The 21,602-nt window shown below is 34.7% G+C and overlaps 1 protein-coding gene across 1 annotated transcript in view; it reads left to right on the top strand.

Annotated features, from left to right (window-relative positions):
* The window catches only part of ETNK1 (ethanolamine kinase 1), a 61,484-nt gene that overhangs the window by 15,997 nt on the left and 23,885 nt on the right, over nucleotides 1-21,602 (top strand). Inside the window, exons 2-4 of the mRNA XM_033222685.1 lie at nucleotides 6,148-6,407; nucleotides 17,145-17,285; nucleotides 19,105-19,247. Coding sequence (XP_033078576.1) covers nucleotides 6,148-6,407; nucleotides 17,145-17,285; nucleotides 19,105-19,247 — 544 coding nt within the window. The remainder of the gene's footprint in view (nucleotides 1-6,147; nucleotides 6,408-17,144; nucleotides 17,286-19,104; nucleotides 19,248-21,602) is intronic.

The raw sequence follows: 21,602 nt of genomic DNA, 5'->3' as shown, positions 1-21,602 counted from the left end.
TAGACTTTACAAAAAAGCAGTTTAAAAATGGTATTTAAAAATAAGTAATTGAATAGCATGAGAGTTGAAAAGTAGTTTAGCGGGAGTTCTACTGTTGATTGATACAAATAAAAATTACCAAAAAAAGCAGATGGTAGGTTTGGAAGTGGAAATAATTGAATACAAAATTCTCTTGCAAGAAATTTGGCAGGGAAGGAAAGGAGAAAGAAGCTGGCCTCTAGAAGTGGGTGGGCTACGTGGCCACATAATATATTTTTCCGTCCCATAACACTTGGACCTTTTAACTCCCCCCCCCCCTTTTTTTTTTTTTGAGATGGAGTCTTTCTCATCACCCAGGCTGGAGTGCAGTGGTGTGATCTCCGCTCACTGCAAGCTCCGCCTCCCGGGTTCACGCCATTCTCCTGTCTCAGCCTCCCGAGTAGCTGGGACTACAGGCACCTGCCAATGCGCCCGGCTAATTTTTTGCATTTTTAGCAGAGACGGGGTTTCACCGTCTTAGCCAGGATGGTCTCGATCTCCTGACCTTGTGATCCACCCGTCTTGGCCTCCCAAAGTGCTGGGATTACAGGCGTGAGCCACCGCGCCCGGCCTTTTCCCCCTTTTTAACCTGTCTTTAAGGTGTTTTTTGTTTTGTTTTGTTTTGTTTTGTTTTGTTTTGTTTTTTTGAGACGGAGTCTCACTCTGTCTCCCAGGCTGGAGTGCAGTGGAGCGATCTTGGCTCACTGCAACCTTTGCCTCCTGAGTTTAACTGATTCTCCTGCCTCAGCCTCGTGAGTAGCTGGAATTACAGGCATGCACCACCACACCCAGCTAATTTTTGTATTTTTAGTAGAAATAGTGTTTCACCATATTGACCAGGCTAGTCTCGAACTCTTGACCTGAAGTGATCCACCTGCCTCGGCCTCCTGAAGTGCTGGAATCACAGGCATGAGCCATCATGCCCGGCCTGTCTTTAAGTTTTATCATTTATTTGTTTTGGAATCTGCTAGCAAGTGAATCTTACATACTTGTGCTATGTTATATTATGTAATTCTCTAATAGAAACTCTAGAATTTCTCCTTGATGCTTTTTTATTTTGTAATTCTCTAATAGAAGCTCTAGAGTTCCTCACTTACACTTTGATTAGTTGTATCATGCAAGTTAAAAACTATAATTTTCTAACATACTCAAAATTGAGAGAATAATATATTCATATATTATCCAGAATCCATATTTGCTTCATTTGGTTTTTAACCCCTTTAAAGTATTTTAAAGCAAATCTCAGTCAGACCTTGTCATTGTCTTTGTGTATTTCAGTATGCATTTGTAAACATAAAAAAAAAATTTTTTACATGATCACAGCACCAGTATAACACTGAGCAAAATTAGTAGTAATGTCTAAGTACTGTTTAATAGCCAGTTCATAATACAATTTTACCTCAAAAAATATTTTTAGACATATTTGTTTGAATTAGGAAACAAACTAGATGCATCTGTGTGTTTCATAAGCCTCTGTAAACTAGACTGCCATGCTATTGACTATTGGTGGGGCGTTTGTGTAGAAAAACTCACATTCTGGATTTGTATATTTTTTGTTGTTCTTCTTTGTGGTGTTTTTTTTTTTAGAGAAACAGGGTTTTACCACATTAACCAGGGTTGTCTTGAACTCCTGACCCCAAGTGATTCTCCTGGCTTCCAAAGTGTTGGGATTATAGGCATGAGCCACTGTGGCCAGCCATGTGGTGTTTCTTAGGAATAGGAAGATCTGGCTGGGCATCGTGGCTCACACATGGAATCCCAGCACTTTGGGAGGCCGAGGCGGGTGGATCACCTGAGATCAGGAGTTCTAGACCAGCCTGGCCAACATGACGAAACCCTGTCTTTACTAAAAATACAAAAATTAGCCGGGTGTAGTAGCAGGTGCCTTAATCCCAGCTACTTGGGAGGCTGAGGCAGGAGAGTCACTTGAACCCAGGGGGTGGAGGTTGCAGTGAGCCGAGATTGCACCATTTCACTCCAGCCTAGACAAAAGAGCAGGACTCTGTCAAAAAAAAAAAAAGAGAGAGAGAGAAGATCTAGAAGCTTGATTAGATTTCAAATCATGGGTAGTGCAGTGTATTTCATATTGCATCACATCAGAAGGTATAACATGTCAGGTTGTTACATGAAATCAGGAGGTGACACATGACTCCTACCATTATAAAATTACCTGTCAATCTTTCATCTAATGGTCTTATTCATTGAAGATTGCTTCCTGAATACTTTTTCTGTTGTATCCTCCACATTTGTCAACTGGAATTCTTTGGTAGATAACTTTCTCTCATTAATTAGAGCGGTTTGGATATTACGAAATGTGTTTTACATAAAATGTAGGATAAACGCTTAATTCTACTTAATTGCCAATTTTCAGAGTAACATTGATAACTTCATCAATATTAAGCAGTTAAAAAATCGACTCCTGGGTTGTTGGAATTTGTTAAAGGGTAAGTTTAAATTGTATTCTTAACCAATATAGATGTTGTTTTTAAAAATTACGTGATGAGGTAAAGCAGAGAACAAATTGAGAATCCATTGTTAATTTTCCTAGTATTTAAAAGCTGTTAATATTTAAACTAAAGATTAGAAGTGATTAGTAGCTAAATTTACTAGCTTAGTAGTATACATTTTAGGGATTAAAGTTTAACGGGATATAATTCGTCTTGCAAAACCAAATGCATATAGGGTAATACTAACTTGAGAGAGTAACATTGAATGGCATTTCTAACTAAATGGAAAGCCTTTTTTTTTAGATGTGAAAGAGAATTTGCCCAGAAATGATATTTAACATTTAACTATTTGGATTTAAGCTACTTTTAGAGACATGTTGAAAGTATTGTTTTTAAATATTGTTTTAGCATATATTTTAGTCTTAATTATTTTATAATTTCAACATTATTTTGCTGTTTTGTATTGAAATTTAAATGTATCATTGGCTACATTTATGAGCTTACTGTGTGCCAAGCACTGTTCTAAGTACTTTTATGTAGATAACATATTAATCTTCAGAGCAATGCAAGAAGTAGATTCTAATATACTGATTTTATATATGAGATAGAGACACACAGAGGGTAAGTGACTTGCCTAAGTTTACTCGGTTTGTATGTAACAGAGCTTGGTTTCAAACTCAAACTCTGGCTCTGTAGCTCATCTTCTCAACTACTGCCATCTGAAATACTTGACAAATAGTGCAGGATAAGCCCCATTAAAAGGAGCTCACTAAGATTTATATTTTGTCTCACCTCTACTGAGGTGGAATTTTATATTTCTAGTATATATTTAAGATAGTATACATAGCTAGAGTGTGTATAGTATATTTTAATAGCATATTTTTGATGGTTCAGCACATTGAGTTACTTGTGGTTATATATGAGGTGGGAACAATGCAAAGGTAAGAAGTATTACCTGTACCTCTTTAAACTGAAGTCATTGTTCTCTAGCGAGAGACCGGTAGAAACTCACCTGTAGCTGAAGAAGTTGGGTTTATTAACTCACTGCAGTAAGGGAGAACTACATCACTGAGAATGGTGGGGATTTGTCTGGTGATTTGGTGGAGGGTTCGAGGTAAACAGGGTATTCTCTGGATTGGATATTGTCAGGAAGGAAGTGGGGTACGTCTATGACTTAGGGGTATCTTAATCTTACCTAGAAGGCTGAATAAATGAAGCAGGGCCAAAGTTTGACTGGAAAAGAGCAGCAGTCACTCATATTAGCCAGGATAAGGAGATACTTGGTAATTTTTGTCATTTGGACAAAGTTCGTATTTTTTTCTACCTTCAGACATGATTACAGAGTGGTTTTGTTGTTTTCTGGATCCATTATAATCACAGAGTGACCTCATCTGATGTTGAATATTGATGTTTTGTAAAACTATTTATGTTCAGCATGACTTCAAGGCCTAGTGAGTGCCAGGCCATTGTTTTGCTACTGATTTTTCCACTAGTAAACTAAGTTCATTGCTGTAAAAATACAAGTTAGTAAACATTCATAAGCCAAAAGATAAAAGGTTAAATTACTTATAGAGAAACAAAAAAATAAAGAAACAAGATTTAAACTACCTAGCATCTTTGTAGACAAATAAATCTTTATACATAAAATATTTTGATAAATGTGGAATTATATTATTCACATATCTTTTTATTCCAGAGGTTTCTTTGCCTATCATTTCATTGCCAATTATGTAGCTGTTGTGCAATACAGAAAGTTAGGGCCAGGGTCATTGGAGTTGTGACACTGTGTCATCTTTATATATGTTTAATTAGTGTTCAGTAATCTGTATTGAGTAAATCATACCTGTCTCTAGCCCTTAAATGTATACATCTTTTTATGTTTGCACAAATAAATGTATAATATAGCATGGTCAATTTAGGGATATGTTTGATCATTATAGGCAAGAACAAGAGAATGCAATTTTTATAAGCTAGATGAAGACATTAATGTTGGTAACTATATGAGTTCTAGTGTTAAGCACCTAGTATTGAGTATTAAGCACCTACTATTTGCTGTGAAGATTCAGAAAATGGAGATGATGATTTCTGGAGTTTGAGGAGCCCAGAGTTTCATTCATTATAAGCATTTCAGAATGTTAAAAGATTTCTCAATCTTTATTACCGTATTTGAAATATTTTATCTGTGACATCTGAAGAAGTTATAGAACAGCATGTGTGAATTGATAGTGGCATTGTGATAAGAAATAACATGTTTTTCAATGTAGATTTTAATAAAATTACGATTATGATAAAAAATACTCATTATAAGTATATATACTTCCTGACAGTGTCTTTTATACAGTGTTTTTGAAATCTAGGTGGAAAGCAACACTAGTATGCACATATCTAAAAAATGGGGATACTCAAAATAAGTCCCTTTACACTAGTTCATAAAGTTTTACTGCATTATGTGAATAAAGGTAACAGCTAAGACCTATATATAATAAAAACCATTATCTCAACACTGGTTAGTTGTATATTATTAATAGTTTTAGTAAATAGTTTCACATCTTTTTTTATATGTCATTTAATATCATATCAATCTAATTGAGATAGAAATATTTACCCTCTTTCTCAAGCATTAGTTAAATGTGTATACATACTTTTAAAACTTCTGTTCTTTTTTCCTATTCTTGCCCTGTTGACATGGAAAAAATGTCCTGAATTCTTGCTTTCGCTTTCTTCTTTTCTCCCTTTGTTCCACTTGGGAGCCTCCAAAAGTTCTGAATTATAATAGAAGTGAAGTGTTAGTTCTAGTGTCAGATTAATACAGAGGAAAATGAAAATTATAATTTTTAGTAGACTTTTATAATTAGTATTGCTAATCACCTGTTTCCTTTTGAAATATACCTTCTGTGCTCAGATCTAAAAAAGGATTTGAAGTACTTCAAAGTCTTGACAAGCCCCAAAGTCTCATTTAAAAAATACCATAGAAATCTCTACTTATCTCTTTTATCTTTCTGTAAGGTTGTGTTTTTGTTTATAGCCATAGTGGTTAAATTATAATAGTCAAAACTGTTATACCCTGAGTGCATAACACAATGTTTAATGCATGTTATGTTAGACAGTCTTTAAAATTAATATTTAAAATTGAGTTTTTAGTAAGTTGGAGATTTGCCATAGTTAAATTATGGTAGAGTATATTTGTATATTTATTAACAAGTCTATGAATGTTGTTAAGGACTTCTATAAGTAATGAACCATACCAGGAATAGGGCAGTGTTCCCATTCTCAGAGACTTTCCAATCTGTTGGACATAGGAGAGATTCCCTGTGTGTGTACACATACACATACACACACATAGATGTGCAAAGGTTGTGATACAAGGTGGACTGTAAGAAATGGCATGTATCAAAGAAGTTATATAGAAATATTGAAGACAGTGAATAATTAACACTTTGGATCAGGGAAGGCATGTTATATGAATTAAGGGCAACATATTAACATTAGTTGTCCTCTTAGTTTAAATATAGAATTAAAATTATAGATGTTAGATAAAATTGTATTCAAAGATGGTTCTTTTATGTTAAGAAGTTGGCGTTTTCTTTAATAAGTATTTAACTCATGATTTTCGATTTATCTCCTATTCTGTAAAGATAGATAATTCCTTTTTTTCCCCATTTTTAATTTTTATTTTTGGCAGCTCTTCACAGACGGAATCACAAATAAACTTATTGGCTGTTACGTGGGAAATACCATGGAGGATGTAGTCCTGGTGAGAATTTATGGCAATAAGACTGAGTTATTAGTTGATCGAGATGAGGAAGTAAAGAGTTTTCGAGTGTTGCAGGCTCATGGGTGTGCACCACAACTCTACTGTACCTTCAATAATGGACTATGCTATGAGTTTATACAAGGAGAAGCATTGGATCCAAAGCATGTCTGCAATCCAGCCATTTTCAGGTACATTTTTTCTGAATTTTTCCTTTTGAAAAATATGGGCATTTAAGTGCATTAAGGAAATATTTTTTAAAATTACCTTTTCTTTGTTTGAACAACTATTTGGTTAACTTAGAAACTTTCTTTAGCTAGGGTTTTTGTTTTTGTTCTTGTTTTCCCTAAAAAGAAAGAAGTAAATTTCTTTATATCTGCAGTTCTCGTCATTGACTCTTTGCAAAGGAAAAACTACAAGAGCTTCTGGATTAACCAGCTGCAGAGAGTCGAGGCTTCTGCTTAGTTTTTCCTAGTTAGTGTTTGAGTTGAAGTGTTATACATTTGTTACTAACGATTGCTTATTACTTAATTATTCATGTTTTCAGAGTTCTTGCTTAGTAAAATTTTATGAATTTGGTTAACAATTCTTTGTTCTTTAAGTTGTTCATTATTATTGTTTTCGATAAAGAATAATATCGTATATGCTTGATCATTTTTCCAAAATTGCCAACTTTAAAAATTCTCTTTCTGCTCTTGAAAACTCTAGAAAATGGTCTTGATTGGAAAACAGCAGGTTACTTCACAGGTTAAAGCAGCAGTTCGCAACCATTTTGGTCTCAAGACCTCTTTATAGCTCTTTGAGGCTGAGTGCCCAAAGAGCTTTGTTTTAATATTTGATTAACGTTTATCAATATTTGCCATATTAGATACTAAAACAAATTTTTTAGAATAAAAGAATATCAAGTGCATGTCCTGTTAGCTATCATTGTGATGAAATTACCACATATCATGTAACCTCTTAAAAACTACACTATACACTTGTGAGAGAATGAGAGTGAGAAAGGTAAATAACATCTTGTGAAAATAGTTTCAACTTTACAAAACTCCTGAAAGGCTTTTGGATGGCCGGGGGCTCCCTGATCGTAATTTAAGAATTGCTAAGTTAATAGACTGGTAAAATGGAATGTACCAGTATCACTTACCTATTGTAAACCTATATCAAATAATATATTAAAATATTTTGGCATAGAAATCTGTTCAAACCCTAGTTTTTAGCCATTACATATATTTTCTTCGTTTACATGAGTCTGATCTTTAGATGTATTAAGAGATTCTGATTAATACATTTGTGTTTACTGTATATCAATTGTTTGGTAGTCTTTAGGCTTGCATGTATTTATAAATCCTCAATCTTGTTCACAGTGGTTGGCAAATACCTATATAACAGCAGTAAAAATGAATAGATGCATAAATTGGATCCCCCCCAAAGCTGGTTTTGTATATATACAAAAACATATTTCATGAAGTTCCTAGAGAAAGGCCACATGAGTTTCCTTGTAACTAAAGCAGAGAGTAAAACATGATTTATCTTTTTCAGTAACCTCAAATAGAAAAAATAAAATTATTATGGTTTTTGATCAAGAACAGTGAAGGTTTGTCAAGGCTGACTTTGGTATTTGATACAATGTTATAAACATGTTTTCAGTAAAAGTGTCCTTTTCTATGCGTTTTGGTTAGATCTACTTATATATTATCCCTTTCCAAAATGCCAAAGGCTTTGTTTATTTTTCTCTACTTAGATCTTTTTAAAGATATACTTTTTATTGATACATCCTCCACAGACATCCTCCCTCATTATGAATATCAGAGTGGTACTTTTGTTATAATACACAAACCTATATTGATACACCATTGTCACCCAAAGTCCACAGTTTACATTAGGGTACACTCTTGGTGATGTACATTCTGTGAGTTTGGGCAAATATATAATGCACGTATCCACTGTTAGTAGTGTCATACAGAGGAGTTTTACTGCTCTAAAAAAATCCTCTGTGCTCTGCCTATTCATCCCTCTTTTCCCCTTAACCAGTGGCAACCACTGATCTTTTTACTGCTTCCCAGTTTTGCCTTTTTCAGAATGTCATATATTTGGAGTCATTTAGTTAAGTAGCCTCATTAGATTGGCTTCTTTGACTCAGTAATATGCATTTGTTTCTTCCATGTCTTTTTATGGCTTATTGGCAGATTTCTTTTCAGGGTGCTGAATAATATTTCATTGGATGTACACCAAATCTATTTTGTCCATTCAACTACTGAAGGACATTTTGGTTGCTTCCAAGTTTTAGCAACTATGAATTAAACTGCTATAAGAATCTCTCTGCAGATTTTAATGTAGACATACAAATTTTTAACTCCTTTGGGTAAATGCTGACGAGCATGATTGCTGGATTGTATGGTAAGAGTATGTTTAGTTTTGTAATAAACCACCAAACTGTTTCCCAGAATGGCTGTGCCATTTTACATTTCCACTAGTGATGACTGAGAGTTGCTGTTGCTCCACATCCTCACCAGCATTTGGTGTTGTAAGAGTTTTGAATTTTGGCCATTCTAATAAATGTATAGGTATCTTATTGTTTTTGTTTGCATTTCCCTGTTATGTAATATAGAATATCTTTTCATGTGCTTATTTACTCATCTATGTAAGGTATTTGGTCCATTTTTAAATTGGGTTGTTTGTGTTCTTATTGCTGAATTTTAAGAGCTGTTTGGTGTATTTTGGATAATAATCCATTATTGGATATGAGTTTTGCAAATATTTTCTTCCAGTCTGTGCTTTATCTTTTTATTCTCTTGACAGTGTCTTTTGCAGAGTAGAAAGTTTTAATTTTAATGAAGTCCATCTTATCTGTTCTTCCTTTCATGGATCATGCCTTTGTTGTCGTTTTTTAAAAGTCATTGCCAAATCCAGGGTCATCTACATTTTCTCCTGTGTTATCTTCTCACAGAGTTTTAGTTTTGGATTTTACATTTAGGTCTGTAAGCCATTTTGACAAAATTTCAATGAAAGTGTAAGGTATATGTCTAGATTCATGTTTTTGCGTGTGAAGGTCCAGTTGTTCAGCACAATTTATTGAAAAGTCTGTCTTTTCTCCATTTTATTTCCTTTGCTCCTTTTCAGAAATCAGTTAACTGTATTTATGTGGGTCTATTTCTGGGTTCTGTATTCTGTTTCTTCATCTGTTAGTCTAATCTTTTGCAGATATCACACTACCTTAATTACTATAACTTTATAGTAAGTCTTGAAGTCAAGTAGTGTTAGTCCTCCAGCTTGTTCTTCTCTTTCAATATTGTGTTGGCTATTCTGGGCCTTTTGCCTCTCTCTATAAACTTTATTTTTTACATTTTAAAATTGACTTTTTAAGAATTTATTTTTAATTGACAAATAATAATTGTGTATATTTGGGATACAGTATTCATGTAAACTTTAGAATCGGTTTTTCGATATCTCAAAATAACTTGCTGGGATTTTGGTAGGAAGTGCACTGAATCTGTAGATCAAATTGGGAAGAACTGACATCTTGGCAGTATTGAGTCTTTTTATCCATGAACATGGAATATCTCTTATTTAGTTATTTGCTTTCTTTTATCATAGTTTTATAGTCTTCCTCATATAGATCTTGTACATAGTTTGTTAGATTTATACCTAAGTATTTTATTTTTGGGGGTGCTACTGTAAAAGGAGTGCATTTTATTTTCAAATTTCACTATTCATTACTGTTATGTAGGAAAGCAATTGACTTTCATATTTTTTTTTATCCTGCAAGCTTGCTATAATTGCTTATTCCAGGAGGTTTTTTTGGTCCATTCTTTTAGATTTCCTCCATAGAAAATCATGTTGTCTACTTTTTTTTTTTTTTTTCTTGTCTTAATGCATTAGCTAGGACTTTCAGTACAGTGTTAAGAAGGATTGGTTAAAAAGTTATGTTCTTTCTTTATTCCTGATCTCAGTGGGAAATCTTCAAATTATTTGTCATTAAGTAGGATGTTAGCTGTAGTTTTTTTGTAGATATTCTTTATCAGATTGAAGATACTGTCTCTTTATTCCTAGTTTGCTGAGTTTTTATGATAATGGGTGCTGGATTTTGCAAAATGCTTTTTCTGCACATGTTGATAGGTTCATGTGATTTTTCTGTTTTAGTCTGTTAATGTAATGAATTACATTAATTAATTTTCAAATATTGAACCAGCCTTGTATACCTGAGATAATCCCACTTGGTCACAGTGTATAGTTTATTTTTATACATTGTTGGATTTGATTTGCTTATGTTTTGTGTCAGCAAATATATTATATAAAAAAGAAACATTTAAAAATAATGTTTTAAATAGGAAATACAAAAATGTAGTGTTTTCTGTTGTATATGATATTTGCTAATAGAAAACAATTGAGGTACACTTGATTAAAGTGTTTTTAAGAACTCTTCTTTTTCAATGAGCATTTTATTTAGTTAATAAAAATTTGTTTATAGTTCTGAAAAAATTTGATTATGGTAAATACAACATAAAATTTACCATTGAAGCAGCATTTTTATCTGGGGTAATACCTGAGGTTGGTTGTCCCACAGCTACAGAAAATTAGGATGCAGACAACCAGAGTGAGATTAAGAGCGCAAGTTTAATAGGCAAAAGAAAGAGAAGAGCTCTCTGTGCAGAGAGGGGTCCCAGAGAAAATGGGTTGCCAGTTCTGTGCTGAAACGCACAGGGTTTTATAGATTAACTGGAGGAGGCAGTGTTTGATTTGCATAGGGCATGAAAGATTGGTTGGACCAGGTGTGCCTTTTGCATAAAGCATGTAGAAGCTGGTGGCCTCACTTTAATCTTTTATTATGCAGATGGTTCTCTACCTGGCCAGTGCCATATTGCCTGCTTCTTTTACTGGACACATGATGACAAAGAAAAGAGAAGATGGAGCAGGCTCCATGTTGAACATACCTGGCTTCCAGGTAGCCCTTTTCTATTGGCACAGCTGCTGGCATTTACCCATGCAAGCTTCTAGCTTGCTTATCTATGTCTGCAGCTTGAATTTTCAGGCCACTCTTTGTTAGAAGTGATTTGGGGGCTGCTTTCTATTAAAAGGGAGCCCTTACCGATAACTCCTTTACCTTCACTATCTGCCTAAATAATTTCTTCCTGGCTCTTGTGTCACCATCTTAACCGTTTTTTAACATGTACAGCTCAGTAGTGTTATTACATTCACATGGTTGTGCAACTAATTTCCTGAAATTTTTTTTTTATCTTGTAAAATTACAATTCTATCTTTTTTTTTTTTTTTGGAGACAGAGTCTTGCCATGTCAGCCAGGCTGGAGTACAGTGGTGCAATCTCGGCTCATTGCAACCTCTGCCTTCCAGGTTCAAGCAATTCTTCTGCCTCAGCCTCCCAAGTAACTGGGACTACAGGTGCTCACCACCTCGCCCTGCCAATTATTGTATTTTTTAGTGCCCACCACCTCGCCCTGCCAATTATTGTATTTTTTAGTGCCCACCACCTCGTCCTGCCAATTATTTTATTTTTTAGTAGAGACAAGGTTTCACCATGTTGGCCAGGCGCTGGTCTCGAACTCCAGACCTCAGGTGATCTGCCCACCTTGGCCTCCCAAAGTGCTGGGATTACAGGTGTGAGCCACCAGGCCTGGCCAATTCTATGCTCTTTAAACGACAAATCTTCCTTCCTTCCTCCAGCCCCTGGCAACCATCATCTATCTTCTATCTCTAGGAATTTGACTACTTAGGTACATCGTGTTAGTGGAATCATGTAATGTTTGTCTTTTTGTGACTGGCTTCTTTCACTTAGCATGAACACTTCAAGGTTCATCTATGTTGTGTAGCATGTGTCAGAATTTTCTTTTTTTTCAAGGCTTAATCATATTCCTTTGTATTTATATACTATATTTTGTTTATTCATCCATGCATGAATAAACATGGGCTAGTCGCTTTTGGCTGTTGTGAATAATGTTGCTGTGAACATGGATATGTAAATATGTTTTTGATACCCTGCGTTCAGTTCTTTTGGATAAATGCCCAGAAGTGGAATTGCTAGATCATATGGTAATTTTGGTTTTAATTATTTGAGGAACCACCATACTGTTTTCTGTAATAGCTGCACTGTTTTATATTCCCATCAACAGTGCACAAGGGCACCAATTTCTTTACGTTCTTACCAACAGTTATTTTATTTTTTATAGCAGCCATTCTAGTGGATATGAGGTGGTATCATATTGTGCTTTTGATTTGCATTTGCCTAATGAGTAGTAATGTTGAACATACGCTTATTGACCATTTGTTTACTTTTTCTGGAGAGACACCTATTCAGGTCCTTTACCTATTTTTTCATGGGGTTATTTGTTATTTTTTGTTGTTGAGTTGTGGGAGTTTGTTATATGTTCTGAATGTTAACTCCTTGTTAAATACATGATTTCCAAATATTTTATCTTATTCTGCAGGTTGCTTTTTCAGTCTGTTGATTGTGTCCTTTGATGCATAGTTTTTAATTTTGATGTGGTAGAATTTATTTTTACTTTTGTTGCCTGTGCTTTTGGTGTCATAGCCAAGAAATCATTGCCAAATATCCAGTGTCATGAAGCTTTCCCCCTGTTTTCTCATGAGCATTTTAATAGTTTTAGTTCTTATGTTTAGATCTTTGGTCCATCTTGAGTTAGTTTTTGTATATGGTGTATGGTATAAGGAAAGGGTCCAGCTTCATTCTTTTGGATGTGGATGTCTAGTTTTCCCAGTACGATTTGTTGTCCTTTCCTCATTGTTCTTCTCTTCCCATTGTTGTCCTTTCCTCATTTAAGGTTCTTGGCACCCTTGTTGAATACTGTTTGACTGTATAATTGTGGATTTGTTTCTGGGTTCTCTGCTCTATTCCATTTATCTATATGTTTTTCTTTGTGACAGCATCACACTGTTTTGATTACAGTAGCTTTGTGTAATAAGTTGAAGTCAGGAAGTGTAAGACTTCCAACTTTACTCTTCTTTTTCAGTGTCATGGACTGTCAGGTCCCTTGAGAGTCCATGAATTTTAGGATAGATTTTTCTTTTTCTGCAAAAATTGCCTTTGGGATTTTGATGGAGATTGCGCTGAATCTGTGGATCACTTTTGGTGGTATTGAAATATTAACAATATTGTTTTCCAATCCATTAACATGGGGTGTCGTTCTGTTTATTTGTGTATTTAATTTTTTTCAATTTACAAGTCTTTCACCTCCTCAATTACGGTTATTCCTGAGTGTTTATTTCTTTTTGATGCTATCGTAAATGGAATTGTTTTCTTAATTTCTTTTCTGGATTGTTCATTGTTAGTGTAGAAGTGCAACTGATTTTTGTGTGTTGATTTTCTGTTCTGCAACTTTGTTGAATTCGATTTTTAGTAAAAACTGTTAATTTTCTTAAAATCATTCTTTAAAATTTTCATGCTTTGTTCAGTCCTTATTTATTAAAAAATTTAGATGAGTATGGAACTTGTGATTAGGCCATAGTTAATTTTTAAAATCTCCTCAGAAAGCCTGGTTTTTAAGTGTATATAGATGGCTGTCACGGTTACAATCGAAGTGTACTTATTTCCATGAGAAGATTTGTATTGTAAATCAACTGCCTTCCTTTCTGCTATGATCTGAATATTTGTGTCCCCTCAAAAACCTTTTGTTCAGACCTGATTCCAAAGAAATAGTATTAAGAGGTGTGTCCCTTTGGCAGTATTAGTCATGGGGGTGGAGCTCTCATGAATGGCATTAACGCCCTTATAAAAGAGGCCCAAAGAAATTTGCTTGCCCCTTCTACCATGCGAAAACGCAGCAAGAACGTGCCATCTGTGAGGAACAGAACTGTGAGAAAGAAACTTATGTCATTTATAAGCTACCTTGTTTATGGCATTTTTGTTAAAGCAGCCTGAAAGGACTAAGACACTTTACATGTTAATTGTGTTATATAAAAGATAAAAAAGACCAGTAATTTTGAGACCTGTAGATACTGGCTTGAATTCTGGAGTGAGAGAAGAAGATGATGTGGCTTTATTATCAAAGAACAGGCAGTATTTTAAGTGGATGCTCATTTGGTTTTTGTATAAGAAAACATTTTTGTTACAATTGTTAGTACAAGAGATTATTAAAAATCCAAAATAGATTTTAATCCACCTGACATTTCAGTTACTATCAGCGGAGTAACTGGACAACTTCTAACATTACATTTTTTTAATACACAGAAAATTCAAGTAATTTAAAAACTGCTTTAGATTCATCTTGAAATATATATTTGCTCTGGAATGACCATATTGCAGCATGATTCTCATGAACTTCACAATACTTTATTTAAAAAACAACTTGAGGCAGCAGAAGTATTATAGTTGTCTGACTTTGTCCGTGTGATGTATAGGGCCTCCTTGTCTCCTGATCTCAGTAAGCTTACACTGATCGTTTCAGATCAGAAAAGCAGAAATGGCTTAGTTCTAAAGGGACTGTTTGGAAAACATTTCCAAATAACTGCAGCACTTGGATGACTACTTCCCTGAGTTTTGCTTATTCACTGAAAGCAGAACTACGGTGCTGAGCCCTCCAGTGACATGGGCCTTCTGCTCTCCCAGACATTTGCCTCTCTTCACACCTGCTCTGAATCCAGCATGGAGCAGACGAGGAAGTCATGGAGTTCTGTCAGTTCCAGCACGTGTGTCCCCTTTGCAAAAAGGAAAATTACGTTTTGTAAGAGACTCCAAATCAGGGTCTCATATAAACCCTGGAATAAAACTGTTAGAAATGATATTATTATTCATTTATTTTAAAAATACGTGTGACCCCCTCCTAAATCATCTGTTTCATTTGTTTAGTAAATATTTCTAAGACATAATATTCTGTTGACATAGATCACCCCTTGTGTTTCATGTAACACAGATTGTATCTTTCTTCAAGCTTTTTGTTTCCCCCTCTTCTCTGAAGTTTTAAAACCAGTTTTAACTGGCTTAAAGTGTGTGTGTGTCTGTGTGTGCGTGCGTGTACATGCATGCATTTGCACTTTCCTTTGTTTTGATTTTATAACCACCTGGCCTTTTCATCAAGTTGCCTGGTGCTTAAGTACCACAGTTCATTTGGGCTTAGCTTTCTGTGTATGTATGCGACTGACATAAAAATAATTTGTTTTCTGTATTCTTGTGGACATGAGTATATGGTCTTAGGGAGGATCATTCAAAATGACTTAGTTTATAAAAGTAAATGTTTATTTACTCATTTGTTTGAGAGGTATGAACCAAAGTACACATATATAAAAAGGTTATGGATTTTAGTATTTTAATAATGTATTAGATTAAAGATGAGACTAATACTGTTGATTGAGGATGATAATTTGACAATTTACAGTGACATAAAGGAGAAGGAATTTATTGGTACTTGTAATTGCGAATACTGAGTTCAAACATGGGGTAAATCCAGGGACTGTAACAATGTCATTAGGAATATCACTTTACTCTGTTTATTCTTTTACCTTTTTTTTTTCTCACAAACTTTCCTTAGGACTCTCCATAATAATATCAGTTGGTTTCTCTGACCGGTTTAACCACCCCAGGGGGAGAATTTTCCTAATTTTCTAATAGCTTCAACAAAAGTGAGATCAAGTTTCTGGCTTAGCTTGGGTAATATATGCTGAACCAGCCTGAATGATAGAATGCTCTGAGCAAGTCAGGGTCATATGTTCACTCACTGTTGAAGTGAGTGATGCACATGGGATGCAGTTAGGATTGAAATCAGTTCTGTAGTAATGACATGAACTAAAAGTAAGAGGGACAGAAGTTTCTCCAAAGGAAAATCAGGACTCTTTAGTTACTAGGAATGAAACAAAAACAAGAATATTCACAATAATATAGATAATAAATGTGTTATTTAAGGCTTGATATAGTGCTAGGTGCTCTGTGGGCCTTAAGTAGTTTTCAAATGTTTTTGCATATTAAAATCACTCGGGAAGGTTTTAAATATCTCAGTGTCCTGGCTGCACACCAGGCCAGTTAAATCAGAATTTTGTTAGTTTCTGTGTAATTACTTTGTTTTGAAGTTCCTTAGGAAAATCATGCTAACAAGAACTAGGTAGACAGAGCTGGTAGAGCCGAGGTTCGAAAAGAGGGATTTCAGGGGACAGAGAAGTTCACATGGGAGAAGCAGGATCCAATGGAGAGAACAGAGGGGCCTCAGAGACAGAAAGAAGGACCTCCAGCCTAGGAGGTACCTTTCAAAGGAAGCCTGGGACTCTAATCTAGTTTCAGAGAGTACACTCAAAATCTTAAGCATCAAAGATCTTGCCAACTTCAGTGGATATTCAGTGGTTCAGGAATCTGACTCACCAATGGATCCCCATCAGTCAGTCAGAAGTGAATTCAAATGTGCAAACATAGGGTCCTGGGTCCAGTGATGAATCTGATTCTGAATCACAGCACCGTAACTGTTAAAGAAAAAATTATTCAGTGATACTTGCTAAAGCATGATAAGGCCGACTTTCTTCAGAATCATTGAGATACTGGTATAGGGACCCACAGCAGTGGGATTTTGGAATTGAAGAAGAGAAACTGGGCCCAACTCCAAATGCAGCATGGGCAAGTGGGAATGTATATCCAAGGAGCAGGGTAGGGGTTGGTGGATGGAAGATTAAGAGTAACATCAGAGTAAGGAGTTTCTGGGTAAAACAACCTAATGGTTCTTGCTGAAGATGGCCAGAGTAATTAATTTGGGGAATGGTGAAGGATAAGGAACCTGATCATATATCAAGGGTGGGGATACTCTCGCTAAAGGGACTTAGTAGGATTCTTGCTAAAACTGGTTTTTACAACAGGGAGCACAGGTAGGTCTACAAGAAGATTCAGGAGACTGACTAAAGTTTCATCAAGAATCTTTGTCAGTAGACTTGACCTTTTTGATACTTAAGTTTTTCTTTTTATGCGGTTTTGTTTTAAACAGGCTAATAGCTCGTCAGCTTGCTAAAATCCATGCTATCCATGCACACAATGGCTGGATCCCCAAATCTAATCTTTGGCTAAAGATGGGAAAGTATTTCTCTCTCATTCCCACAGGATTTGCAGATGAAGACATTAATAAAAGGTAAAATTATTTTTACATTTGAAATTGTTTTATGTTGCTTTGCTCTATGATAGGGTTTCAAAGGTAATTGTAAAGTTTCATTGTATAAAATATGGTTTTCTTTCTTTGCATTGAAGTAAAATAAGCATTGATTCTTTGGCTGTCAGATGGCACTACAGAAAAAACTGCCTCTCTATCCCCCTCAGTGTCCCCTTCCAAAAAATATGCCCTACAACAGCAAGGGGCAGAGGTGGAAGTAGGGGAACACCATTTAAAAATAAAAAGGTAGGTGGTAATGGTGAAGCAAGATTTTTCTTGACTTTTTAAGATACTGCAGAATTTAGAGGCAAGTCTAGTATTATGTAGAATAAGAGCACAAGAGCCTGGAGCCAAACATTAAATCTCAGCCCTACTGGTTAACATTTCTGTTGTGTAACTCACTCAACTAGGGAACTTACCTAACTGTTTTCTTATCTATAAAATGGAAATTACAGTAGTAGTGTATTAACCATAGAGAGGTTTTGTGAAGATCGAGATAGTATATGTAAAGGTCTTTATAACAGTGCCTGGTCATCACGTAAGTGTTGAGGTAGCTACTGTTTTAAAAATTACTATTGTTATTCAAAGAAGGTTATTTGAGTTGTATTTCTTTCCTAGGCTCTCCAAGGTTTATTTTAAATCCTTAAGGTTAATGATTCTTTGGAAAAGCTGGAGGTGTACTATAGTAAATAATAGGAAGAAAACCCTTACCCCAGTAGAAAATAATACAGCTAGAACATAAAACACAATTAAAATATTAAATGCATTTTGTATTTCTTTTATTCCATTTTGTTTGTTCGTGATTATAAGTTTTATAATCCTTTGAATCCCACAATTTTCATTCAACACTACCTTTAAAAAAAAAAATTTAAAAAAAGCACCGCATTTTTGACCAGTCATACCATTTTGAAAAGCGCCTATGAGGACTACTTGTGGAAGTTGTATGTAGAGAAGAATACAGTGGTGGTGAAAATATAGGTAGAAACCACCTGAACAGGCAAATTAAAATGTAAAAAGAATCTGTATTTGTACTGTTAATGGAGAAGCAAGGAGTAATTCGAGAGACTTTGGAGAAAAAATCAAGACGTCATCAAGTATTAAGGGAAGGAGGGAAGGAGTATAGCTGTTTTGTAAGCCTGATTGGTGCTATTGAGGAATGAGTGGTAGCAGCCAATTTTGTTTCCTTTGATTTTTTAATCAAATTAATGCAAGTATAGATAATAATCAGTATAGATGAGGACAGGACAAAAAGCCACGATTTCTAGTCCAGCTCACCATGCTGCCTCCCGCCCTTCACAGTCTCACTACTCTGTGGCGATTTCTATAATAGTTCTGTGTTTAACATAACTGGATTATATAAGGATAACTTTATTTTTTATCAACTTTTATAGACAGTAATCTTTTGACTTTTCTGAGAATTTAGATTTATATTGCATTTACCCTTTCAACCTTGAAATACGTATTTTTAATTTTTAAAATAGTCTTTGTAACTTTAAATAACATTCTTAAACTTCTGTTTATTAAATGCTTTGTGTCTTTGTTTTGTCATCTATAAAACTGACATAAATGTAAATTATTTAGAATAGTAGTTAGTAATTGTTAGTTATTACCTATATATATCACTTAGAAACACAAGTTTTTAGTGATTTTTTTTTAACTTTTGTCCTACATTTTAATTGCTGCTCAGTTTCTTTTATTCATGTCTAAACTTACTATATAGGTTTTCTTTATTCTAACTTTTGACATAATCAAACTTGAAAAAAAGTCACACAAGATATAACTCTTCTTTTAAAACTAAAAGGTTCCTAAGTGATATCCCAAGCTCTCAGATTCTTCAGGAAGAGATGACTTGGATGAAGGAGATTCTTTCCAACCTGGGCTCACCTGTTGTGCTTTGCCATAATGACCTATTGTGTAAGAATATAATCTACAATGAGAAACAAGGTAGGTATTTGACCTTAGCAGTAAGTAAAATTGATTTATTTTATGTTCTTATGGTCATTTCATCTCTATATCAATAAAATAAATTCAAATGCAAGGAGTAAGATCATGCATGAAACCTTGAAAGATTTTCTTTTAGGTTATCAAGTTACGGTAACTGATAATTTAGGATATATATTCTTTTAATATTTGTATAAAATATGTTTTTTAGAATTGGTTAGAAACAGATTGTGATTTCTGTGGGATTTTTAAGTATAAAATGATGAAATGAATTTGTTTATAAATTTAATTGCAAAACTTATTTGGTTGTTCATGAGTTGAACATGTACCTGCTTATAATGGGGGATGTGGAAAATCAACAAAGTGACATTGAACTGCTTTATAAATAGAAAAATTTTCTCACAGTGTTGGGAAGGACAACAATATTGAAAACAAATGTGTCTCCAGGTTTCTCATTATCTATTTATTATGTTGATTTGGTAGTTATTTTGATGCTAAAGAGAGAGCTCCAGATGAAGGAGATATTATTTGTAGTTTCTCAAATTTATGTCTACTAAAGTAATCAAGAAATCTTGGTAAATAATTTCAACATTTTTTGAGGTAGCCTGATACTTTTTGGTGAAATGTTTTTGTGTTCATATTTGTACACTGTATTCAATTTCTGTTTTCATATTTAAGAACCACTCGGTTGTATTATATTACTGGCTAAAGTGGTTTGAGGTTTGGTTGCTAAATGATAGATGCCCTTCAACGCTAAATTGAAATTTAAAAATGAAATTTTGGTTGAAGGATTCTTACTAACAAAAAAATGTTTTTGAAACCGTGTTTTCATTTTATAGGAAACTCTTTTTTTTTTTTTTTTTTTTTTCTTTTTTGAGACGGGATTTCGCTCTTGTCACCCAGGCTGGAGTGCAATGGCATAATCTTGACTCACTGCAACTTCCGCCTCCCAAGTTCAAGTGATTCTCCTGCCTCAGCCTCCTGAGTAGTTGGGACTACAGGTGCACATCACCACGCTCGGCTAATTTTTGTATCTTCTTTTTTTCTTTTTTTTTTAAGAAGAGAGAGTTTCCCCATGTTGGCTAGGCTGGTCTTGAACTTCTGACCTCAGGTGATCCACCCACCTCGGCCTCCCAAAGTGCTAGGATTACAGGCATGAGCTACCGTGCCCGGCCTTCTCTGTTTGTTTTTTTTTTTTAAGTGATGGGATCTCACTGTGTTACCCAGGCCTGGAATGCAATGGTGTAATCATGGCTCACTGCAGCCTTCAACTCCTGGGCTCAAGCAGTCCTCTTGCCCCACCCCCCTGAGTAGCTGAGACTACAGGTGCATGCTACCATGTCTGACTAATTTCAAAATTTTTTTTTTGTAGAGATGGAATCTTGCTATGTTGCCCAGGCTGGTTTTGAATTTGTGGCCTCAAGTGATCCTCCTGCCTTGGCCTCCAAAAGTGCTGGGATTACTGGCGTGAGCTACTGTGCCTGGCCTGAAAACCAGTTTTTGAAGATAGTTATTACAGTTGGAAGAGCCGATTTTGAATCAAAATTGTGCTGTTGTAAATATACTAAAGCCTAAGAATTCACATTAGCATGGTCTAATTATATTAAATTACTGTTTATGACCCTTCTTAGAGTGTAAGGCGGGACTATTCAAATACAAAGGTTGATAGATGTAGCTGACTTTCACTTTAAGAAAACAAAAGGTACACTGTCGAGTGGTAGGCTTACGCACATATTGCCGAAAATATGTTCGAGAATTTTTTATGTTTGATATTTCAATGTCGATTAGAGATCTAATTTTTTCAAAAACATACTGAACTAACATTTTTGTTTTGAATCATCTTGAAATGCTCGTGTGGAATCATTTTTAAAATTTCGAGCGTACCCTAAAGTATTAAGTACTTGACAGTGTCCTTCAATGTCTTTTTGTCTATTATATATAATTATCATAGTTTATATGTACTACATTATATACTGGTAACCAAATCTCAATGCCATTTGTGAGACTAGAGCATTAGTTATGCATTAAAGCAGTGTATGAGCTTGTAAATTCAGTGCAGGACCTAATAAAACATTTTATATAATGGAATTTCAAGTGAGGGACTTCATCTTACATTTGAAGTGGACACTCAGCTTTATTTTTAACTGCAAGTTGATCAAAGAGAATCTGTTATTTTCTTTAGAATATAATTTTAAACTTTCATATTTTTATTTTTATAAGTTTCTTTTGCATATTCATTTCACAGAACAAACTTGTTTATATAAAACCAAAAAATAAGGGACCAAAAAAATCAGATTACTTTGTCTTGGGTATTAAAAAATACATTTTCACTTTTTTATTTAAATGGTCACTTATCTC

Source organism: Trachypithecus francoisi, unplaced genomic scaffold (genome assembly GCF_009764315.1).
Source record: "Trachypithecus francoisi isolate TF-2019V2 unplaced genomic scaffold, Tfra_2.0 Lachesis_group11, whole genome shotgun sequence".
Taxonomy (NCBI): domain Eukaryota; kingdom Metazoa; phylum Chordata; class Mammalia; order Primates; family Cercopithecidae; genus Trachypithecus; species Trachypithecus francoisi.
Note: the sequence above shows the minus strand (reverse complement) of the source record. Positions and strands in the feature narration are given on the sequence as shown.